This window comes from Corythoichthys intestinalis, chromosome 5, assembly GCF_030265065.1.
Source record: "Corythoichthys intestinalis isolate RoL2023-P3 chromosome 5, ASM3026506v1, whole genome shotgun sequence".
In the NCBI taxonomy this organism is placed as follows: Eukaryota; Metazoa; Chordata; class Actinopteri; order Syngnathiformes; family Syngnathidae; genus Corythoichthys; species Corythoichthys intestinalis.
Window position 1 is genome coordinate 59583182 of NC_080399.1, and position 24756 is coordinate 59607937.

Genomic DNA, 24756 nt, shown 5'->3' on the forward strand with positions numbered 1-24756 from the left:
ACTATACAATATTGTACTGTTTACTATGAGGTACAGTTACTGCACGCCCATACAAGTTTTACCTATGCACTGCTGGCCAAAATTATTGGCACCCCTGCAATTCTGTCAGATTATGCTCAATTTCTCCCAGAAAATGATTGCAATTACAAATGCTTTGGTAGTAATATCCAACAAATGGGCCGGACAAAAGTATTGCCACCGTCAGCCTAATACTTGGTAGCACAACCTTTAGACAAAATAACTGCTAACAGCCGCTTCCGGTATCCATATATGAGCTTCTTACAATTCTCTGCTGGAATTTTAGACCATTCTTCTTTGGCCAACTGCTCCAGGTCTCTGAGATTTGAAGTGTGCGTTCTCCAAATTGCCATTTTCAGATCTCTCCACAGGTGTTTTATGGAATTCAGGTCTGGAAGCATTGCTGGCCACTTAAGAAGTCTCTAGTGCTTTCCCTCAAACCATTTTCTAGTGCTTTTTGAAGTTTGTTTTGTGTCATTGTCCTGCTGGAAGACCCATGACCTCTGAGGTAGACCCAGCTTTCTCACACTGGGCCTTACATTATGTCTACATTGGTCTTCAGTCTTCATAATGCCATGCGTACAGTCAAGCAGTCCAGTGCCAGAGGTAGCAAAGCAACCGCAAAACATCAGGGAACCTCCGCCATGTTTGACTGTGGGGACCGTGTTCTTTTCTTTGAAGGCCTGTGTTTTTCCCTGTACACTCTATGTTGATGCCTTTTCCCAAAAAGCTCTACTTTTTTCTCATCTGACCAGAGAACAGTCTCTCTATGTCAGAAGTGGGGTCTTCCTGGGTATCCTACCATACAGTCCCTTATCATTCAGATGCCGACGGATAGTAGGGGCCATCCAGTCCCTCTACCACAGGAGTATGAGTCTGGTCCGTGTGGCCGGCAGTAAGTCGGGCCTGTTCCCGGTGAGGGTTGATCTCCTCCAGGGCTGCCCTTTGTCACCGGTTGTGTTCGTGACTTTCATGGGCGGAATTTCTAGGCGCAGCCGGGTGGTGGAGGGGTCGAGTTCGGTTGTGGGAGGATCTCATTTCTGCTTTTTGCAGATGATGTGGTCCTTCTGGCTCCATCGCACAGTGACCTGTAGTTCTCGCTGGGACAGTTTACAGCAGAGCGTGAAGCGGCTGGGATGAGTATCAGCACCTCCAAGTCTGAGGCCATGGTTCTCAGCCGGAAAAGGATGGATTGCTCGCTCCAGGTCAGGGGTGAGTTCCTGCCCCAGGTGGAGGAGTTTAAGTATCTCAGGATCTTGTTCACGAGTGAGGGTAAATCGGAACGTGAGAGTAACGGGCGGATTGGGGCGGCGTCCGCAGTGTTGCGGGCGCTTAACCAGTCTGTCGTGGTGATTTACCAGTCAATCTACGTTTCTACCCTCACCTATGGCCATGAACTTTGGGTAATGACTGAAAGAACAAGATCGTGGATACAAGTGGCCAAAATGAGTTTCTTTCGCAGCGAGGCCGGGCTCAGCCTTTCGAGATAGGGTGAGGAGCTCGGTCATCGGGGAGGGACTCGGAGTAGAGCCGCTGCTCCTCCATGTCGAGAGGAGCCAGTTGAGGTGGTTTGGACATTTGGTTAGGATACCCCCTGGACGCCTCCCTTGGGAGATGTTTCAGGCATGTCCAACTGGGAGGAGACCCCGGGGCCGACCCAGGACACACTGGAGAGATTATATCTCTCTGCTGGCCTGGGAACGCCTTGGGATTCTCCCGGACAAGCTGGTGGAAGTGGCTGGGGAGAGGGCTGTCTGGGCCTCTTTGCTGAGGCTGCTGCCCCCGCGACCCCCATTCGGATAAGTGGGAGACGGCGATGCCGACGCTGACGGATAGTATAAGTTGACACTGTTGTACCCTCGGACTGCAGGACAGCTTGAACTTGTTTGTATTTTAGTCGAGGTTCTTTATCCACCATCCGCACAATCTTTCATTGAAATCTCTCGTCAATTTTTCTTTTCCGTCCACATCTAGGGAGGTTAGCCACAGTGCCATGGGCTTTACATTTATTGATGACGCTGTGCACGGTAGACACAGGAGCATTCAGGTCTTTGGAGATGGACTTGTGGCCTTGAGATTGCCCGTGCTTCCTCACAATGTTGCTTCTCAAGTCCTCAGACAGTTCTATGGTCTTCTTACTTTTCTCCATACCCAATGTGGTACACACAAGGACACAGGACAGAGGTTGAGTCAACTTTAATTCATTTTAACTGGCTGCAAGTGTGATTTAGGTATTGCCACCACCTGTTATGTGCCACAGGTAAGTAAGAGGTGCTGTTAGTTACACAAATTAGAGAAGCACCACGTGGTTTTTCAAAGGGTGCCAATACTTTTGTCCGGCCCATTTTTGGAGTTGTGTGTAAAATAATAATGATTTATTATCCCCCCCCCCGCCCCCCCCCTCATTCTCTTCTGTATTTTTCCATTGCAAGCAAAATAAATGAAGATATTACTACCAAAGCATTTGTAATTACAATCATTTTCTGGGAGAAATTGAGCATTATCTGACAGAATTGCAGGGGTGCCAATACTTTTTGCCAGCACTGTATATTTCATTTTTCACTAATAAATAGTCCAAAAATTTGCCTTGAGTGTATGTTTTTTTTTTTTTTTTTTTTTTTTTTTCAGGCAAATTGATGCCCTTTAACTATTTTCTTTTACAAACAAAAACGTTGTTAACAAAGTTATACTTAATTGTAAGTTGATCTATATTTTTTTCTTTAATGTTAACAAGGAAACAATGTTATGCAGAAGTGTTCTTATTTACGGTAGCAGCAGAAAATTAGAGGGGGGCGGGTGGCAAAACATTTACTTCTTTCTGGTGGGGCATAACAGAAAATAATTGAAAAGCACTGACCTATATCGTTCTCTTGTGTGTGACACAAAATGCATTTTCAATGCTGATGATATTTTGTGGCACAATTCACAAAAAAAAAAAAAAAAAAAAAAAAAAAAAAAAACAGTGTCAGAGCGTAGAAGAGGATTTTTTTATTTTATTTTAATGTCACATTTCATAAACCGCACCAGGGCACAGAGGCTATATCCATGAACTACATTATGTTATTGTGTCGCATGAATCTCTCAATCCGCATTCTGTTTGATCGTGCCATTTCGTATTGTTTTCTCCTCCTCTTTTCAGACCTCTCCACCCTTTGTCTAGGCTCCTTTGTTCCTCTCGCTTTCCACTCCTCGAGCCCTGCTTTAATCAGGTGGCTTAGGCAGCCTTACCTGTTTGGGTTATGAAGCATGCTGGGAGTAGTAGTACCTGCCATATTGTAGTATGGCACTGGCTCCTGCAGGCTGATAAGGCATCCTTCCACAAAACCTCTGCGTGATAGAACAGGAGGCAGCGTAATTGACAAACAGCCTCCACATCTTACGTTTTATTGTGTTCTTACAGTAGTATGACAAAGTACAGTATCTGAACCTTTTGGAATTTCTCACATTTCTGCATAAAATGACCATCAAATGTGATCTGATCTTTGTCAAAATCACACAGGTGAAACCACAGTGTCTGCTTTAACTAAAACCACCCAAACATTTATAGGTTTTAGTATTTTAATGAGAATAGCATGTAAACAATGACAGAAGGGGGAATATAAGTGAGGGAACCCTCTGCCTAAGGAGACTTAAAGAGCAATTGAAACCAATTTTTACCAAACAATTTAAGTCAGGTGTGTGCCCAATCACTGATGAGTGGTTTAAAGCTGCCCTGCCCACTATAAAACACACACCTGGTAAGAATTGTCTTGAAGAGAAACATTGTCTGATGTGCATCATGGCTCAGTCAAATGAGCTGTCTGAAGGCCTGCGATAAAGGATTGTTGATTTGTATAAAGCTGGGAAAGGACACAAAACCATCTGTAAAAGTTCATCAATTGACAGTCAGAGAAGTTGTCTACAAATGGAGAGAGTTTGGCACTGTTGCTTCTCTCCCAAGGAGTGCTCGTCTACCAAAGATGATGCCAAGAGTTCAGGGCAGAATACTCAGAGAGGTAAAAAAGAACCCAAGAGTGTCTGCTAAAGACTTACAGAAATCACTGGCATAGTCCAATATCTTTGTGCACACATCAACTATATATAAAACTGGCCAAGAATTGTGTTCATGGGAGGACTCCGCAGAGGAAGCCACTGCTGTCTAAAAAAACATTGTTGCTTGTTTAATGTTTGCAAAAAGGCACTTGGACACGCCACAGACATTTTGGCAAAATATTGTTGAATAAGTTGAATTGTTTGGGAGTAACACACAATGTCATGTGGGGAGGAAAATGGAACAGCTCACCAACATCAACACCTCATCCCCATCGTGAAGCATGGTGGAGGGAGCATAATGATTTGGGGCTGTTTTGCTGCCTCAGGGCCTGGACAACTTGCAATAATTAATGGAAGAATGAATTCAAAGGTTTATCAGGATGTTTTCCAGGAAAACCTGAAGCTGTCTGTCGGACAGTTGAAGCCAAAAAGAGGATGGATGCTGCAACAACACAATGATCCAAAACACATACGTAAATCAACTTCAGAATGGTTTCAGAAGAACAAAATACACGTTCTGGAGTGGCCAAGTCAAAGTCCAGACTTGAACTCCAATGAGATGCTGTGGCATGACCTCAAGAAAGCGATTCATGCCAGACATCCCATAATTCTGACTGAACTACAGCCGTTTTGTTGAGAAGAATGGGCCAAGATTAGTCATGATCGATATGCCAGACTGATCTACAGCTACATGAAGCGTCTGGTTGAAATTATTGCTGCCAAAGGCGGGGCCACAAAATATTAAATATGATGGTTCACTTACTTATTTTTCCCCCTTCTGTCTTTGTTTGCACACTATCCTCTTTGAAATATGAAAACCTATAAATGTTTAGGTGGTTTTAGTTAAAGCAGACAGTTCTTTCATTTGTGTGATTTTGACAAAGATAGATCACATTTGATGATGATTTTATGCTGAAATGTGAGAAATTCCAAAAGATTCAGATACTTTTTCATACCACTGTATGTGGCATTGGAATGTTCTCCTTGTGCTTGCCTGGACTTTCCCTGGGTAAATATTTTGTCTTTATCTTTTTTTAAGATGCATTTTTACTAAAGTTGGACAAATACTCATTGACCTGATGTTTTGTGAATGCTCATTTGACATCTAAGTTCAAGGGTAATTCAGTCTGTAAAATAACTAATATAAGTAGAAAAAGAATTATTAATTAAAAAAAAAAAAAAAAAAAAAAAAAAAAGGTTTTCTATTCGTCCCCAGTGTACATAATGTAGTTCATGGATATAGCCTCTGTGCCCTGGTGCCAGTGTCTACTCACAAGAAAATTCCCCATCACTTTTCAGCGATAACATCACACCAGTGGTGGGAAAATGTGGTAAGCAAATTTTTTTTTTACCACCTTTAAAAATCCGATTTTGCAGTTTTATGAAGTACGTTCAGTGTGGCCGATCATAATGTGTCTCTGTTAAAGCTTTACACTAACGTTCAAAAGTTTGGGGTCACCCAGACAATTTTGTGTTTTCCTTCAAAGTTACACTTTTATTTTTCAAATGAGTTGCAAAATGAATACAAAATATAGTCATGACATTGACAAGGTTAGAAATAAGGATTTTTATTTCAAATAATAATTTTCTCCTTCAAAATTTGCTTTTATTAAAGAATGCCCCCTTTGCAACAATTACAGCTTTGCAGACCAATGACATACTAGCTGTTAATTTGTTGAAGTAATCTGGACAAACTTCACTTCACGCTTCCAGAAGCTCCTCCCACAAGTTGGATTGGCTTGATGGGAACTTCTTGCGTACCATACGGTCAAGCTGCTCCCACAACAGCTCAATGGGTTTGAGATCTGTTGACTGTTGGCCACTCCGTTACAGATAGAATGCCAGCTGCCTGCTTCTTTTCTAAATAATTCTTGCATAATTTGGAGGTGTGCTTTGGGTCATTGTCATGTTGTTGGATGAAATTGACTCAATTTGAGCGTTGTCCACATTGTATTGCATGGCGTTGCAAAATGGAGTGATAGCCTTCCTTATATAAAATCCCGTTGACCTTGTACAAATCTCCCACTTTAACAGCACCAAAGCAACCTCAGACCATTACATTACCTTCACCATGGTTGACAGATAACATCAGCCACTCTTCCAGCATATTTTCAGTTCTTCATCTCACAAATGTTCTTCTCTTTGATCCAAAATCCAAACACCTTAAACTATGATTCGTTTGTCCATAACTTTTTTCCAGTCTTTCTCTGTCCGATGTCTGTGTCCTTTTGCCCATATTAATCGTTTCCTTTTATTAGCCTGTGTCGAGATATGGCTGCCCTAAAAGCCAGCATCCCGGAGTCGTCTCTTCACTGTTGACGTTGACACTGGTGTTTTACGGGTACTATTTAATGAAGCTGCTAGATGAGGACTTGCGAGGCATCTATTTCTCAAACTGGAGACTCTTATGTACTTGTATTCTTGCTCGGTTGTGCAGCGGGGCTTCCCGCTTCTCTTTCTACTCTGGTTAGAGCTTGTTTGTGCTGCTCTCTGAAGGGAGTGGTATACTGCGTTATAGGAAATCTTCAATTTCTTGGCAATTTCTCTTATGGAATAGCCTTCATTTCTAAGAACAGATTGTCGAGTTTCACGTGAAAGTTGTCTTTTTCTGGCCATTTTGAGAATTTAATCAAACCCACAAAGGTGATGCTCCAGATACCCAACTAGCACAAAGGAAGATCAGTTTTATAGTTTCTCTAACCACCTAAGCTGTTTTGAGCTGTGCCAACATCATTGCACAAGGTTTTCTAATCATCTATTATCCTTCTAAGGCAACTAGCTAGCACAATTTACCATTAGGACACTGGAGTGATGTTTGCTGTAAATGGGCCTCTTTACAAAACTACGTAGATATTCAATTAAAACCGGACGTTTCCAGCAAGAATAGTAATTTCCCATATTAATAATGTATAGAGTGTTTTTCTGAATAGTTTAATGTTATTTCCATTGAAAAAAACCCGTGCTTTGCTTTCAAAAAGGAGAAAATTTCTAAGTCACTCCAAACTTTTGAACGGTAGTGTATATCAAATAAGTTAATTGAATTGAGTCATGTCAAAAGGTTTATTTGTAAAATTATAGATTTGTCCTCAAGTATCCAAAGTCATGTTAGCTACTATGCGAGCAAAACTAGGCTGAGGGCTACCTTTGGCACAAAATGTCGCCTCTGTTCGTGTCTGCTTTGTTACATCCAAATGGCACCTTATAAAAATAAAAGACCCATATGGCAAAGCATTAACATTACCAGTAAGTTCAAAACGGCTTACGAAAATAAATAGCTGTTATTGTGTTATAGATAGGGTGACCGCCCCCCCCCCAAAAAAAAACAAACAAAAAAAAACCCAACAACAAAAAAACATCAGACTTGCAGTCTATTTTCATCAACAATAATGTTTTGCACAGTTTGTGGACCTCTCCAAGGAACTATCACCTTATCATGGTGGAGAGGTTTGTTTGCCCTAATTATCCTGAGAATTATAGTCTTGTGCTCCTGGTAAGGTCACCCAAGGTCCACCCCAGGTCTCTGGTGAAGGGTCAGACAAAGTATGGTTCACCAAACTCCATGATAATTAGAGGAGGGAAAAACGAGACCCTGCCCAGAGGAAGCCAAGGACAAGTTACTTGTCCACATTTTGTGGGGGAATGTGAAATGAAAGTTCTCATTTTGGCACTATTGGTACCATATAATAGTTATAAAACTTTGCACCTGGATAGACTACTTGACTATGAACATGTTTACCCAGAACCTGCCTTCTCAAGGCGTCTACCAATGTATTGTATTAGTGGTCTGGCCAGCTTCACATTTGCTTCTTTGTCAATTCAAAACCCATTGTGGACTTAAATTTCATTACATAGATGATAGAGGTCAATATGCACGACATGACTAGACCAATCTGCAGCTTTGCTTTGTGGTTATGTAGTTTTCCAACGTAGGAAAAATAATGTCAATGAACTTAATCATTGTTCTGTTTTCTGTCAACTGAACAGACCATTACCACCAATTCCACTGCTTTGATGAATAGAAAAAAAAAAACAAAAAACGAGTGGTATCTCTAAATATGACCAAAAACAGCTCAAACTTTGATATGGTTGTCTTTCATAACAAAATTCCTTATTCAGCTCAATTATATTTTGATCTATTTGTTCCAAATCTTTCAAAATTGAAATCAAAATCCATTTGATGTTTTTAAAAAAAAATTGTTTTTTTTAATTTCCTTGTTCTTTTGGAGGTTCAGGTATAATAATGCTTGTCAACTGTGAGTCTATAAAGCCTGTTGAGACATTTAATTTACCGTAATTTTCGGACTATAACCCCCTGCTTTTCTCCTTCATTTTGAATCCTGCGGCTTACAGTCCAGTGAAATTTTGAAATTTTTGAAAAGTTTAACTTTAAATTATTTTAAAAATAAGAAAACTAGCTGACTTTCAAAGGCTGACATACTCTGTTATGTTGAGCTGACAATGGGCTGTATTGTGGGCATATGTCTTTTTTCCCGGACTTGTCAATGATGCTGTAATAGCTTATGAGGCACACCCTTTCTTCACAGCAAGACCTCTGTGGTTTGAAAAATAAATGTGTTTGTTGCCTTCTCCTGTCGCAGCTACTGCTGCTTTCAAGCTGAGGGTAGTTGGGGACACTGAAACAAATCTGTCCACACCACATAATTATTTTCATTGATATTGTCTTACATCTGATGGTCCGGTTTATGACTCTGCCTCACTGCTCTGAGTTCAAAGGGCCATGGCTTCACTGTGTTGAGTTTGCAGGTTCTCGCCGTGTCTGTTAGAGACCACCACCAAAATGTACTTCTGAGAGGAGTTTTACCACACCTTACGTTTACTGAAAAAATGCTCCATATTAGTTTTGACTTGTTTTTTTTCCAGAGATGCCCACCAATGAGGAATCGCAACAATAATCACATGACTCCAGGATTTCAATCAGACGTAACAGTACTGTCACATGACCACACAGAGCATGCAGTTGGAAGTCCTATGATCAAGCCGGCATGTTCAATCACGTGGCATCTTTAAAGCGCCGTAAAAAAATAAACAATTTCACCTAGTATGCTGCCATCAGCATTACTCGAAAGCGTGGATTTTGGCACTGGTGAGGGCTGCACTAACGATTATTTTTATAATCGATTAATCGGATGATTAATTAAGCGACTAAACAATTAATCAGCTAAATGTCAATTTTTTCAATTACCTTCACAATTTAACATTTTTAGGCATGTTGTAAGTAACAATGAAGACAAAATAAATGACTATTTCCTTAAAAAATAATATTTTATTACAGCTGCCTGACTTAACTGTAGTCTAAACTGTACTGTTTTAAAGTCCATAAAACTTGTTAAAGTTTTTAACAAAGTTTCTGAGGATAAACATTAAAAGAATTTCTCAGTACACAAACTCATTCAAATGAGGAAAGTGTTGCTGATTGACATTTTTTTCATGTGGGCAAAGCGCTGATATAAATTGTGTCAATGACTCATTTATTTTCTTTAAACACACTAAACCACAAAATCGAATGAGGAGGAAGTGGAATGGAGTGAATCAGTTTTCTTTATCATCCATCCGTCCGTCGTCCGTCCATCCATCTATCATCTACCGCTTAATCTGGAACCGGGTGGCGGGGGCAACAGCATTTAGCAGGGCAGCCCAGACTTCCCTCTCCCCAGCCACTTCAACCAGCTCCTCCAGTGGGATCCCACGGCGTTCCCAGGCCAGCCGAGAGACATGGTCTTTCTAGTGCACAGGTGTCAAACCGATTCCAGAAAGGGCCTAGTGGGTGCAGGTTTGCTTTCCAACCAATGAAGAGGACACCTTTTCATCAATTAAATCTTTTACATGTGTCATCAGTTAAACTTTGTCAGGTGCTGCTTGTTTCAGCAGGAAGTTCATTGGTTAAACTCTCTGCGCGTTATCGGTTGGAACAAAATCCAGCACCTACTAGGCCCTTTCTGGAATCGGTTTGACATCTGTGCTCTAGCGTGTCCTTGGTCATCCCCGAGGCCTCCCGCCGGTGGGACATGGCAGGAACACCTCTCCGGGGAGGCGTCCAGGAGGCATCCGAACCAGATGTCCGAGCCACCTCAGCTGGCTCCTCTTAACGCTGAGGAGTAGCTGTTCGACACCAAGTCCTTACTGGATGACCAAGCTTCTCACCCTATCTCTAAGGCAGAGCCTGGACACCCTGCGGAAGATACTCATTTCGGCCGCTTGTATCTGGGATCTTGTTCTTTATGTCACGAGCCACAGTTCATGACCATAGGTAGGGGTAGGAACGTAGACTGACTGGTAACTCGAGAGCTCCGCCTTTCGGTTCAGCTACATTTTCACCACTATGGGCTGGTGCAGAGTCCGCATTACTGTAGACGCTGTACCGATCCGTCTGTCGATCTCCCGCTCCCTCCTACCCTCACTTGTGAACAAGACCCGAAGATACTTGAACTCATCCTTCCTTCCCCAATCCTTGGGGCGGGATCTCATATACAGTGCCTTGCAAAAGTATTCGGCCCCCTTGAACCTTGCAACCTTTCGCCACATTTCAGGCTTCAAACATAAAGATAATAAATTTTAATTTTTTGTCAAGAATCAACAACAAGTGGGACACAATCGTGAAGTGGAACAAAATTTATTGGATAATTTAAACTTTTTTAACATATAAAAAACTTATTCGGCCCCCTTGCGTTAATACTTTGTAGCGCCACCTTTTGCTCCAATTACAGTTGCAAGTCGCTTGGGGTATGTTTCTATCAGTTTTGCACATCGAGAGATTGACATTCTTGCCCATTCTTCCTTGCAAAACAGCTCGAGCTCAGTGAGGTTGGATGGAGAGTGTTGGTAAACAGCAGTCTTCAGCTCTTTCCACAGATTCGCGATTGGATTCAGGTCTGGACTTTGACTTGGCCATTCTAACACCTGGATACGTTTATTTTTTAACCATTCCATTGTAGATTTGGCTTTATGTTTTGGATTATTGTCCTGTTGGAAGATAAATCTCCGTCCCAGTCTCAGGTCTTGTGCAGATACCAACAGGTTTTCTTCCAGAATGTTCCTGTATTTGGCTGCATCCATCTTCCCATCAATTTTAACCATCTTCCCTGTCCCTGCTGAAGAAAAGCAGGCCCAAACCATGATGCTGCCACTACCATGTTTGACAGTGGGGATGGTGTGTTCAGGGTGATGAGCTGTGTTGCTTTTACGCCAAACATATCGTTTTGCATTGTGGCCAAAAAGTTCAATTTTGGTTTCATCTGACCAGAGCACCTTCTTCCACATGTTTGGTGTGTCTCCCAGGTGGCTTGTGGCAAACTTTAAACGAGACTTTTTATGGATATCTTTGAGAAATGGCTTTCTTCTTGCCACTCTTCCATAAAGGCCAGATTTGTGCAGTGTACGACTGATTGTTGTCCTATGGACAGACTCTCCCACCTCAGCTGTAGATCTCTGCAGTTCATCCAGAGTGATCATGGGCCTCTTGGCTGCATCTCTGATCAGTTTTCTCCTTGTTTGAGAAGAAAGTTTGGAAGGACGGCCGGGTCTTGGTAGATTTGCAGTGGTCTGATGCTCCTTCCATTTCAATATGATGGCTTGCACAGTGCTCCTTGAGATGTTTAAAGCTTGGGAAATCTTTTTGTATCCAAATCCGGTTTTAAACTTCTCCACAACAGTATCTCGGACCTGCCTGGTGTGTTCCTTGGTTTTCATAATGCTCTCTGCACTTTAAACAGAACCCTGAGACTATCACAGAGCAGGTGCATTTATACGGAGACTTGATTACACACATTTGGATTCTATTTATCATCATCGGTCATTTAGGACAACATTGGATCATTCAGAGATCCTCACTGAACTTCTGGAGAAAGTTTGCTGCACTGAAAGTAAAGGGGCCGAATAATATTGCACGCCCCACTTTTCAGTTTTTTATTTGTTAACAAAGTTTAAATTATCCAATAAATGTTGTTCCACTTCACGATTGTGTCCCACTTGTTGTTGATTCTTGACAAAAAAATTAAATTTCATATCTTTATGTTTGAAGCCTGAAATGTGGCGAAAGGTTGCAAGATTCAAGGGGGCCGAATACTTTTGCAAGGCACTGTATTCTTTTTATCCAAGTATTTTTTCCCAACAGATGAATTAATGGTATGGTCATGACAAATAACAGTCTTGTGCTAAATGGAATATGAAAATGTAAAAATGCATTTATTCAGTACGAAATAGCAAAATGACTCCATATGGTCAAAACTGTCGATTTCACTTTTACTGTCGCACCCTCCGAACGATATTTTATGCCACCGTAGTAAGTTAGGCTTTTGTCATTTTCCTGCCCTGGCTTCAGAGAATGTAAACAAACATAGAGGCGTGACAGCTAGCTGACATGCTAACCCAAACCGAGTGATTTCTCAGTCTTATTTGCGCTTTTCGAAGCGAAAAATCACATAAAACTAGCCTGGATCAATTCACACGGTGGCGGGGTTGTCAATTGTGTTCACCGATCGGAAACCCGCCTGGTGGCGAGCAAGTTACAGCTCGTTTCCCTACAACGGACAGACGAGCTCGCCAGGGAAGCAGCTCCAGAGTACCGCCGGACAAACCGGCTGATGTTGGAGGAGCGCGGACCTGCCACATGATCAACAAGAATATGGCGTAAAATAATGCTTTATTACACGGCGAAGACGTAATCAGAGAGCAGCGTGCAGTTGTTGCGCAGCTCTATATTCCTTTATTTAAAGAAGGTTTGCAGTATTTACCTTGTAATCGCTGTATTCGCGGCCATTTTTAATACAAAGTTGCAATTTCTGATAGGGTTGAAAATTTGACAGAGCACCGGACACACGAAGGAGGCAATAAGCCGAGTATAGTGCTCTCCCGGCGGGGGGTGACGGGGGTTGGGGGTATGCGAAAAGGCGCTGGTCGTTGGCCGAGTGGCATTTTCGGTGGACAATCAGCCACAAAAGCAAGCCACCTCTGTATTGAAACGTGTGCCATTATCCTAGTATTTGACATAATACAAAATAAGATGTTTACTCACTTCCTTGTAAGTCCAATGGTCCCACAGTAGTAGGGCTTGTTTTGACCAATATCCGCGGTAAACGGGAACCTTTTGAAACCCAAAATAGTCTCACACGTCTCTCCCTGGTGCAGCAACAATTTTTTGCAGCCGTTTGGCTGGTGTGATGTGAAAAATAAATGAATTAATCTGCAAAATCAGCTGAATCTGCAGTCCATCTGCACGCTATAAAGCAATGCTGTATTGTGAGATGCTGTGAGCCGGAAGTCACTCATTTTCATGGCGCGAGATTCAAAAATTGAATTTATATAACGATCGCTTCCACAGACATCCAAGTCGTCCATTTCATTCAGGAGCATAAAACACTGCGTGAAATACGAAATAAACATGCTTTTTGGTGTCATACGCACTTTAATGCACTTTAAAGAAATATTACAGCCATTTAATTCATAATTGGAATGCCAATTTTACATATAGCTCTTTTAAATTTCATTACAATAAGTTTAAAAAGTACTTTCTTGCTTCTGTTGTTTTCTGTATTGCCTTATACCACCATCCACATACGCTCATACACATACAAGGCAAAGGAAAGGTGGGACTCAAGGTACAGAGTGAGAAGCACTAACAAATGCATCACTTGGCAGTCCAGCTCTTCCATAGATAATTATTTAACAAAAGTATATGGCAAAGAAAATGTCTGCCCTCAAATTATTTACGTCACTCTGTCATCCACTTCTGTTGCAAATTACACTTAATCACTCATCATTTAGGTCAACTTCAAAAGGAAATGCCAATTAGATAGTAAGTATGATTACGTGCTATTTGGCGGTGTAATTGCTCATTTTCTTTGAAGGATCATGTCATTAAAAAAGATGTACTGAGCCAAAGATTTCTGCACCTCTTTTTTCCATTGTTGGGGACATTCCTAACAATGTGTCCAAGAAACCTTACACAGGAGGTAGTGTATCCGTCAACAGTAGTATTATTTGTACAATGCTTTTCGGAAAAGGAATAAATGCTGTCTGATCGAAGTGAATTATGTCAGGCTTTATTTTTTCCCCCTAAGATAAGACTAAGATACATTTGCATAACTTTTACAAGTTTTGTTTTTATACTGGTTTTATACTTTTGTTTATATACTGTTTGTAAATTAGAAGTACTAATACATTGATTTTTAATTGATTGGAAAAACAATTATTCAATCAAAAATTAAATTGCATCTAATATATATTTTGTTTTTACTGTTGTTGTTGAGTGACTATAAACAAATTAGAGGCTATGTGATGATATATATTGTTATCCTTATAGCATGATTACCCAAGTCATATTCGAACATGTTTGTAAAACAAACGGAAAACAATGTATCATCATGTCTGAGAACAAAGGCAATAAGACAGGATAAGGCAGCAGTTAGGATATTTACAGAAATATTTACTTTAGTTAAATCTGATACAGTGGTACCCCTACATACGAATTTAATTTGTTCCAGAACCTGGTTTGTAAGTTAAAATGGATGTATGACAAGCCGGATTTGCACATGAGAATACATTATAATTCAATTTAGTGGTTCCAGAGCCCAAAAACCTACACTAATACCTTCATAAATACTACAGGTATAATTACAAATAGCAATTACACATAGCAAAATAAATAAATTATAAATACAAATAGGAATAACAACGTAATAATAATGCAACGAATTGGGTTCTAATGTGGTGGTTGTGTTTTGCATGCTGTTCCTGAACACATCGTGTTACTGACGAGAAAGTGAGAGAGGTGCAGAAGAGCGGGAAACTTTTCTTTCTCTTTTCATGTTCTGTTGTTGTTGGCGTTGGCTACGATGGACAGTAGCCGTGTTGTATTGCACAAACTCTGAAATAAATAAAAACCTGATGAAGCAGGCGACTTCCTTGCCGATATGACAGTAGTAATAATTTTCACCTTAACTTGTACAGACTGGCAAATGGAGGTCGGAGGAGGATTGTCGAGATCGTAGACGTATCCCGGCAGTATTGTCAAGCCAGTTCACTGACGTACACACCATGCTCATATTTTTCTATCATTTTCATCCTTATTTCAATGGTAACTGTCACCTTTTCCTTTTTTCACCACCTGCACTAACCTTTTTGGGACCCATGTGGTGTCTCTCACAAGAAAATCTGCCGTGCTGCCATCTTGCGGGAAAACAATGAAAACGCTGTTGTAAATCGTTGTATTTCGAGCATGTTGTAATACTGTATGTCAGGAGAAATGGCAGGTCAAATTTTACGTCTGATGTCAAAAGGATTGTATGTCGAGGTGTTTGTATGTCGAGGTACCACTCTACTTACATACATTAAATATGTGAACTAGAAGACATTTGGTATGTGATATTAGCCTCATAACATAAGGCAATAAGACAGGATGATGCAGCAGTGATAGGAGTTATGATTTAGCCAAACTAAGACTTCGGCAATAGCGTACCGCACGTAACACGTCACCTTGCTCATTAATATTCATGATGGGGTGGCATGGCTCAGTGGTAGAGTAGTTGTCCTCCAACCCAGAGGATGTGGGTTCAGTTCTCTCCCCTGATGAACTCGCCTAAAATATCCTTGAGCAAGATACTGAACCCCAGATTGCTCCTGGTGCTTCGTCACCAGTAGGTGGATGGCGATGTAGTGTAAAGTGCTTTGAGAGCCTTGAAAGGTGGAAAAGCGCTATACAACTATAACACCACCATGACGTTAGCAACTGTTTGCTAGGGGGGGTCAAACTCGGGTTTGTCCCTAATGCTAGATGCATGTGAATAGCGTACGAACGAGATGTTTACTGAGCTAAACCTACCAATTCTGTCCGAAAATGATGTCCCTGGTGCCAAATTCACAGTTAAAGATGTGGAAGGCTGAAAAAGAAGGGAAAAAGTGCCGACCTGATCCAGAGGTAGCTTTTTTAATCGTTACCTTTTTATCGTGCGTGTGCATTGCCACTGACAATTACATTCTCCTGTTTCAACAAAATATCATTTACCACCATATGCCCTGTCTTCCTTATATTTTATATCCTCTGGTTGTCCTATGTCTCTCTACGACTGTTCTTGGGGGTGTCCGGAGAACCGGTTATATGTACCGGCAAACCTACGCACCAGGGTGATCCAATGGGTTCACTCCACACCGCTTTCCTGTCAACCGGGAGTCAGGCGCATGATGCACACCATCTCCCGGAGGTTCTGATGGCCAAGCATGGAGCCAGAGGTCCGGGAATACATTGAGACTTGCTAGGTCTGCGCCCAAAACAAGTAATCCACCAGCACACGCAAGGGCCTTTTTAAACCTCTCCTGATACCCTCCAGAATGTAGGCAGAGATCTCCTTGGACTTCATCACGAGGCTCCCGGTGTCCCAAGGAAACACCACGATCCTGACAGTGGTCAACCGTTTCTTCAAAATGGCCCACTTCATAGCCTTGCCCTGTTCACTGCTTCCCCCGGGGCATTGTCTCTGACCGGGGCCACAGTTTGTGTCCCGCTTTTGGAGGGAGTTCTGCCGTCTGATCGATGTCAAGGCAAGCCTCACGTCGGGGTACCATCCGAAGTCCAACGGCCAGACCAAGCGCTTCACCCAACATCTGGAAATCGGCCTCCGGTGTTTGGTGTCCCAGAACCCATCCAAATGGAGCAACCACCTGATCTGGGTCAAATATGCCCACAACACACTGCCCACCTCTGCCACAGGTATGTCTCTCTTCAAGTATGTCCATGGTTATGAACCACCTTTGTTTGCAGCACAGGAGCGGGAGGTCTCCATCTTGTCTGCCCATGCCCCAGTTTGCCACTGTCGAGGCATCTGGGAAGCGGCTTGCCAAGTGCTCGTCAGCTAAGGGGATCGGGTGAAGAAGGACGCCGACTGCCACCGGTGCCCAGCTCCCGCCTACCAGTCAGGGCAGAGAGTATGGATAAATGCCCAGAACCTGGCCCATCGGGCTACCTGTCGGAAATTGCCTCCCTGCTTCGTAGGTCCGTTTCCCATCTCAAATCTTGTGGGCCCGGAGGCGGTGCGCCTGCGTCTTCCCCGTTCCCTGTGGATCCACCCCACCTTCCAAGTCAGCCAGATAAAGCCTGTGGCTGAGAGCTCCGTGGTGGCTACTCAGTCTCCTCCACCACTTCTAGACATCGACGGCGGCCCGGCTTACCAGGTCAATAGACTGCAGGCTGTTTTGTCCCGCGGTCGAGGCCACCAATAACTTGTGGACTGGGAGAGCTACGGCCCAGAATAGTGACAATGGGTTTCCTCTTGGTTCTTCCTTGACCCCACCTTGAGCAGAGATTTCCATAGGGACCAGCCTGGACCGTCTGGTAGCGAGTCCTCGAGGGGGGCCTCTCCTCTCCTCTCCTCTCCTCTCCTCTCCTCTCCTCTCCTCTCCTCTCCTCTCCTCTCCTCTCCTCTCCTCTCCTCTACTCTACTCTACTCTACTCTACTCTACTCTACTCTACTCTACTCTACTCTACTCTACTCTACTCTACTCTACTCTACTCTACTCTACTCTACTCTACTCTACTCTACTCTACTCTACTCTACTCTACTCTACTTCCTTATTGTCTGCAGCATCAACCTCCGACTCGAATCTGTACAGCACAATTCCCTCATCCGACTTATTATCGTACAACAATGTGTCCGAAAATGACATTACGACTTTTTATTAGACTTTGAAAGCTAGTGCTGAAACACCATATTCAGACCGTGTTCTTACTGGATCTCTTCATGTGACGTCACGTGAAAGACAATCAGATCCACCCACTTTGAGTCAAAAAAGTGGGCTTTCCCAATTTGTTTTACTAAAGAAAATTAATAAGTGCACTCATATTAATTTTGGACGTTTCATAGGACCTTGAAGTGTCTCTCTCGTTTGCTGTATAATGAGGGGAAAGTGACAGATTATTAAAGCAATTGATTATGACTTTATGATTATTTAAATTCATGACAGCTTATACTGTATGATGATTTCGTCTCACATTCTGGGCACTTTCTACATGTAATGTCGTAATTTATTTTTAAAGAGACTATATTGGATTTTTAGAGGTAATCTAAAATACTTTACTCCATTCATGCTCCACCAATGTGCTGATTAGTACACAGAGCCCTGCCATTTTATCTGAGACTGCCCCCAAAAGCCCTTTTTCGTACCTTCATAAAGAGGATTCGGGTTGACCCTATGTGCCTGTGTACGTCCATGCGCTTCCCCGTGGCAGCAGCGATGTTTCATTGAGCCACCGCTTGGCAAAAACACTTTTCTAACCCATTTTAGACTTGCTACTGTTTTTACATTTCAGGTGTTGTTTGATGGGCCAAACGCTCCTTGCTTTGTGCTCATACAAGTGTGTGCGCCATGCAGTTACGCTTTACTCCAGAGGTGGCAGTCACGAGGAAAAAATTAAAAACTGTATACTGTAGTCCCTTTGAAACAAACAAACAAAGCAAAAAAAATAAAATAAAAAATAAAATAAAAGACCAATTTATTCGGCAGGGACCTAAGAAAATGTTAGGGGGACTGAAGCCTCCCTAAAATATGCCGAATGACGCCAATGGAGTCAACCGATTTTGTGTTTTTATTTACTTTTTTAAATGAATTTTTACTGTTTCATTGCTCAAAATCATTTTAAAATGAAACCTGTTATATGAGTACTGTATCTCTGTTAGGTGCAACTAAAATACAACCCCTAGCAAAAAGTATGGAATCACCAGTCTCTGACGAGCACTCGTTTAGACATTTTATCATGTAGAACAAACTCAGATAAAAAGCTTGAAAAAATAATGAATTGGTTCAAAAGTGCAACTCTTTAGCATTCAGAAACACTAAAAGGAAATGAATAAAAAACATTGTGGTGGTCAGTAAATGTTAATTTTATAGAGCAAGTGCAGGGAAATATGTATGGAATCACTCAATTCAGAGGAAAAAATATGGAATTATGAGAAACAAATAAAGAAATAACAATCAAAACACATCTGTAGTATTTAGTAGCCCCACCTCTGGCTTTTGTGACAGCGTGCAGTCTTTGAGGCATGGACTTGATGAGTATTCTTCATCAATTTGGTGCCATCTCTCTTTGACTGCAGTTGGCAGATCATCCTTGCAGGTCGGATTCTTGCTGTGGACCATCCCCCCCCCCCCCAATTTCCACCACAGGTTATCAATAGTGTTGAGATCTGGGCTATTTGCAGGCCGTGACATTGACTGGATGAGTCTTTCTCCAAGGAATGCTTTAACAGTTTTAGCTCTGTGGCATAATGTATTGTCATCTTGGAAAATGACAAACATATTTTCAATTAAAGGGATAAGGAAGCTGTCTAAAATTTCAATGTAAACTTGTGTATTTATTGAAGATTTAACCATAGCCATCTCCCCAGTGCCTTTGCCTGACATGCAGCCCCATATCATGAAGGACTGAGGGAATTTTGATGTCTTCTTCAAGCAGTTCTCTTTGTAAATCTCACTGGAACAGCACCAAACAAAAGTTCCAGCATCATCACCTTGTCCAATGCAGATTTCTCACTCTTGACACCTTGTCCAATGCAGATTCTTGACTCTTGACAAAGTGTTGATGCTGTAAAGTGCAGTATTTAAAGTACCTTGCAAAGAAAAAAAAAAAAAAATTCAATAATAAAGACTCATCGAGATTGCATTTTTTATTTCAATGAAGCTTTAGAATTTTCACAGTTTGATATAGAGTTCATAAAACACTTTGTATGCTTTACACATCCTACCATCCCCGTATATCTTATTAGCTGTCCTCATTCCCATCACCCTACAATACATAGAGCTGGTTAAAAAGGAGATATATTGACTATATACAATATTTAGGTAGAAACAATGTCTCTCCCCTAACTTAAAAAGAGATTTTAAAACTTTACAGTGAACTTTGCCAGTAGTGGCCTTGGCCACTCAAGGATAAGGGACAATTTAATTTTAATGCATCCGGTTGTTGGCTTTTTCCTCAACTGACTGTCAATTACGTATTTCCATAGTTAATGCGTTGTCATTAGACTGTATAACACTTTATATATAGGCCATGTTTTTTTTTTTTTTACGACTGATCTGCCTTATCTTCCTTTCATAATAAAGAAGATTCAATTACAGTGGACCACTACGTATTCATACCATTCGACAATTGCAAATTTACCTAGTCCCCGTTATTTGTGCAAAAACCGGCTACTTGTGATTTTCTGTGTTTTTCAAAATTCATTCAAACCAGTACTTCTCAAATAGTAGGGCACCCCCCCCCCCCCCCCATCATCATCATCATTATATTTGTATGTAAGAGCACTGTACATTATTTAGTACACTATTACGTACAGGTAGTTTGTAAGCATCTGAAATGCTATTTAAGTTTGATATATTTCTGGTACTTTTGAATATATAAAGAAAATCATAAGCACTTTTACAGCAGCATCAATTATTTGTGGAAATGCTCCATTTTCACGCCAGAGTCCCACACTCCTATGAATAGTGGAGGTCCACTGTAAATGTATTTATATATTTTTCATTAAAGTTTTCACATTTGGAATGCAGCCTAATAACGCTGTATGTAGGGTACTTTGAGAATTGTTAACAACCGCATGAAAAATAATGGCTGCTAAGATTCTAAAGCAGTGGTTCTTAACCTTGCTTAAGGTACCGAAACCCCACGAGTTTATTTCAAATTAAAAACTGATACAGTGGTACCGCTACTTATGAAATTAATTGGTTCTGGAAGTAGTTTTGTAACTTGATAATTCTGTAAGTAAAAATGCGTTTTGCATGAAAATGCCCTAATCCGTTCCAAGGCCCTCATAATTCAGAAATCAATCTTTCATAATGCATAAAAATGCAACCAAACATGTTATAAATACATGTTACAATGGCATACCGCACGTAGGCTATTTTTAGACCGTGACGTCACATCGTAAAGCGGAAGTGGGACATTATATACACGCCCTCGTATGCAAACCATCATTTTTCGGCCTTCTTTCTCCGGTAATCTTTCAAAAAATGACATGCCGATTATTGACTGCTACTATAAAACTTGTAGAAACGACTCTAGACATTACGACATATAAAGGATGTTTTCTTCATACTCTCCCGGAACCAAAAACTTGGAGGAAAAAATGTGAAGAATGGAGCTACTATACTACTATGGCGTGGATGTCTAAAAGACCAGTTTCGAGCCAGCAAGGTGAAGCCGTTCACATTTCATATTCAGTAAACATTTTGTTTTGGCCAATAGGTACGCCATTTTGATATTGTGACTTATTTTTTAGTGTGGCGTTTTGCCGGGCTGCTTCTGTCTCACAATGAATGACCTGAAAAAAAAATTAAAGTGGACCCAGGCCAAAGCAGGCCTCTCACATATGACATAGTACATATCTCATGAATGATATTTTTGTCTTTTTCATTTTAAGTGGGCCAAATCAATTACCGTAATTTTCGGACTATAAGCCACTACTTTTTTCCCTCATTTTGAATCCTGCGGCTTATAGTCCAGTGCGGCTTATTTATTGATTTATTTGGGTTAATTGGTAACACTTTATTCGACAGCAGCGTCATAAAACTGCCATTAGACCGACATAATTATGACATGATTATGACACTATCATGGGAATTGATGAATGAATGAATGTCATTAAGTATCATCAGGAAAATTTTGTCACCAACACTCCATTTGTGTCCAGCTCAGATCTTATACATCCATTAAAAAGTGAGTTAATTTTACATCTGTCATAAGCATTTATTAATGCTCATCATGGTATGATGAGCATTAATCATTATTATGATGGTCTTATGACAGTTTTATGGCACCACTGTCAAAGAAAGTGTTACCAAATACCACTTAATGAAACAACTGGGAGAGTAACTGAAAAAATATTTAGCAGAGACCATGAATATTGATTGTCATTTACATCTGTAGCGCTGCAATGCATGCTTGGAGGCCTAATGTACAACATCAGTGTTGACAGCAGGTGGCAACAGAGGTTGACTGTCTCCCCCAAGGGAGCAGTGATAGCCAAATGAAGCTTCTTGAAGCAATGAAGCTTTGCAGCCTATTGGTTAATTTGGTCTTATGATGCCGCTATCCAATAAAGTGTAACCGGATAATATCTTTTGGTGTAAATATCCCATAATTCAGTGAGGACAGCTGCGGCTATTGTCCAGTGCGGCTTATCTATGAACAAATGCCGTTTTCTTGTCAAATTTGGTGGGTGGCGGCTTATAGTCAGGTGCGCCTTATAGTCCAGACATTACGGTATATGAAAAGTAAACTAATGAAAATTGCTGCTGTAATTTCATTCTTTTAATAAGCCATGTAACCAAGGTTTTGAACAGGCGTGATACTAGTGTGTGGCCACTGTGTACCCATCTGATGTTACTCATTGTGGTCCACAGTGTGCTCAGGGAGCTTGTGTGTTTGCTCAGACACATGAAAATTTGAGGGAACATTGGTTATAAGTATATTACGTTCAGTAAAGTGGGAGCTATGAGGACCAGCCATACTGTATTTTTGCCTTTCATCTCCTGAAATTGCTTTTGTAACAAGAGGCAATATTTTCCTGTGGAGAAGTATCTTAACCTGAAAATTCTGTATGTATAGTCGTTCGTAAGAAGATGTACCACTGTATAGCTGAGCTAGCGAGCTAATATCTAAGTGAATTGCCATTCAAATTTCTAATTTACTACAAATGATTTTGCCGTTGAATTTTAGGTTGGAAAATGAAAGTCATTCATTGTTCCTTTTTTTGTTTTCATGTACACTTACGCAAATGTTTTTTTTTTCCTATTAGCAGCGCAGTCCACGCTGCTTGTAGGTCGGTTATCCTTTTTCATACCAAGTGCGAGTCAACCTTCCCCTCAGGAAACCAGTTTCTCCCCCCATTAGACAGAGGGCTACCAGTTGGATGTAATGGAATAAAAACTGTAAATCTACTGCAAATCAGTCCAAAACCAAGTGTAAGACAACACTTTGCCTTTAGTCAGCGTATGAAAATTGGGCCCTGTGTGTCTTCACCTTCGCCGAACCCCTTAGACTTACTCACCCAACCCCTGGGGTTCGATCCCACCCAGATTAAGAACCACTGTTCTGATGTCATACAGGTTCATGATGCACCCCGACCAGCATAGTAAAAGAAATCATTATTGCCGATGAGTCTTATACATTTAAAATCTTGGAATAGGTATCAGCGAATCATCCGTAGAAACCCATCAAGAAAAATTATGTTACGCTCTGTGATAGTCAGGAAAATTCATACAGTAGCTGTGTTTACAGTGTTATTATGTTGACTCCCCTCTCTCATACTCCGTTGAATGCTGTGACCCGGGTGGCCATTTTGACGGGATCTCAGATTTGCTGCCATGTATTCGGGCATGGAGACACTCTGTTGAAGGGTTCGAACCGTAGGGCTGTCTTGCGATGTTTCACTGGTCAAGTTCGTATTGTTTCCAGATGAATAGAATGTCAAACAGTCACTTTCCAGGATGAGGTCACCATCATCATCATCTTCTTCATCACTGTCACCCTCAACAATGCTGTTACTGAAACAGAAAGGCAAATAATTAATAATATTTAAAAAATGAAGGTGTGGTGTTTACTGAGAATTGGAATATACTATTGATAGCCCAAAAATTGTGAATTACTGTTGCAAAAATACAGTTGGAAGAGTCAGTACAATTTCACCATTTACTGGCACAGCTAATGGCAAAAGTCTGAACATTTACGATTGTAGTGTATAGTATATTTATAGCAGAACTATCGTGTTTGACTGTCTCCTGGATCAACATACTGTGACAATACATAGTAGAATATGCCTTATTTGTCATCATAGGAGGAGTAAAGCTTTATTTCCACAGCAGCAACATTTCTGGAACACTATTCATGTAAGGATTGTGACACCAAGTGGACAACAATAACATGACAGTATTTGAGAGCACTTGTTATAAGAGTCACAGAAAAAACAAAGATAGTGACGCTCACGAATTAGCAGTGCTCTCTCTGTGGGCAAATAATCAGTTTATACATCTGTATTTGTGCATTTTGTTGAAAGCAAGTGTTCACCTTTAGGAAAGCGTGTAAAAGCCTGTTACCTATCGAACAAAAGAAACTTTCTCAATTTCAAGGATTTACAGTTTAGTTCAGTCAGTACTTATTTTTCTTCAGGAAGTAATAAAGTGTTATAAAGCATTACGATTTCTGAGAGTAATGTGTAATATATTTCAAAAATGAAAAATGTAACTAACCCCAACACTGCACACGAAGTAGCTCTGACACCATATGAGAGTAAACACATTATATATTGTATAGATTGATATGTTGATGTATGTTTCCCTTTGAACTAAACCACTGTTTTTCAGGATTGCTTCACATTTGTGACGCATGGGATCCACTAAGATACAGTGGGGAAAATAACTATTTAGTCAACCGCTAATTGTGCAAGTTCTCCCACTTGAAAATATTAGAGAGGCCTGTAATTGTCAACATGGGTAAACCTCAACCATGAGAGACAGAATGTGAAAAAAAAAACAGAAAATCACATTGTTTGATTTTTAAAGAATTTATTTGCAAATCATTTTGGGAAATAAGTATTTGGCCAATACCAAAAGTTCATTTCAATACTTTGTTATGTACCCTTTGTTGGCAATAACGGAGGTCAAACTTTTTCTGTAACTCTTCACAAACTTTTCACACACTGTTGC

At 40.9% G+C, this 24756-nt stretch overlaps 1 protein-coding gene across 2 annotated transcripts in view; it reads right to left on the minus strand.

Annotated features, from left to right (window-relative positions):
• Window positions 1-19693: 19693 nt before the first annotated feature.
• The window catches only part of pard6a (par-6 family cell polarity regulator alpha), a 31343-nt gene continuing 26280 nt past the window's right edge, over window positions 19694-24756 (minus strand). Inside the window, exon 6 of one of the 2 annotated variants that reach the window (XM_057837349.1) lies at window positions 19694-23598. In XM_057837349.1, coding sequence (XP_057693332.1) covers window positions 23310-23598 — 289 coding nt within the window. In that variant the 3' untranslated portion in view covers window positions 19694-23309. The remainder of the gene's footprint in view (window positions 23599-24756) is intronic. The other variant, XM_057837348.1, reaches the window with a different exon arrangement.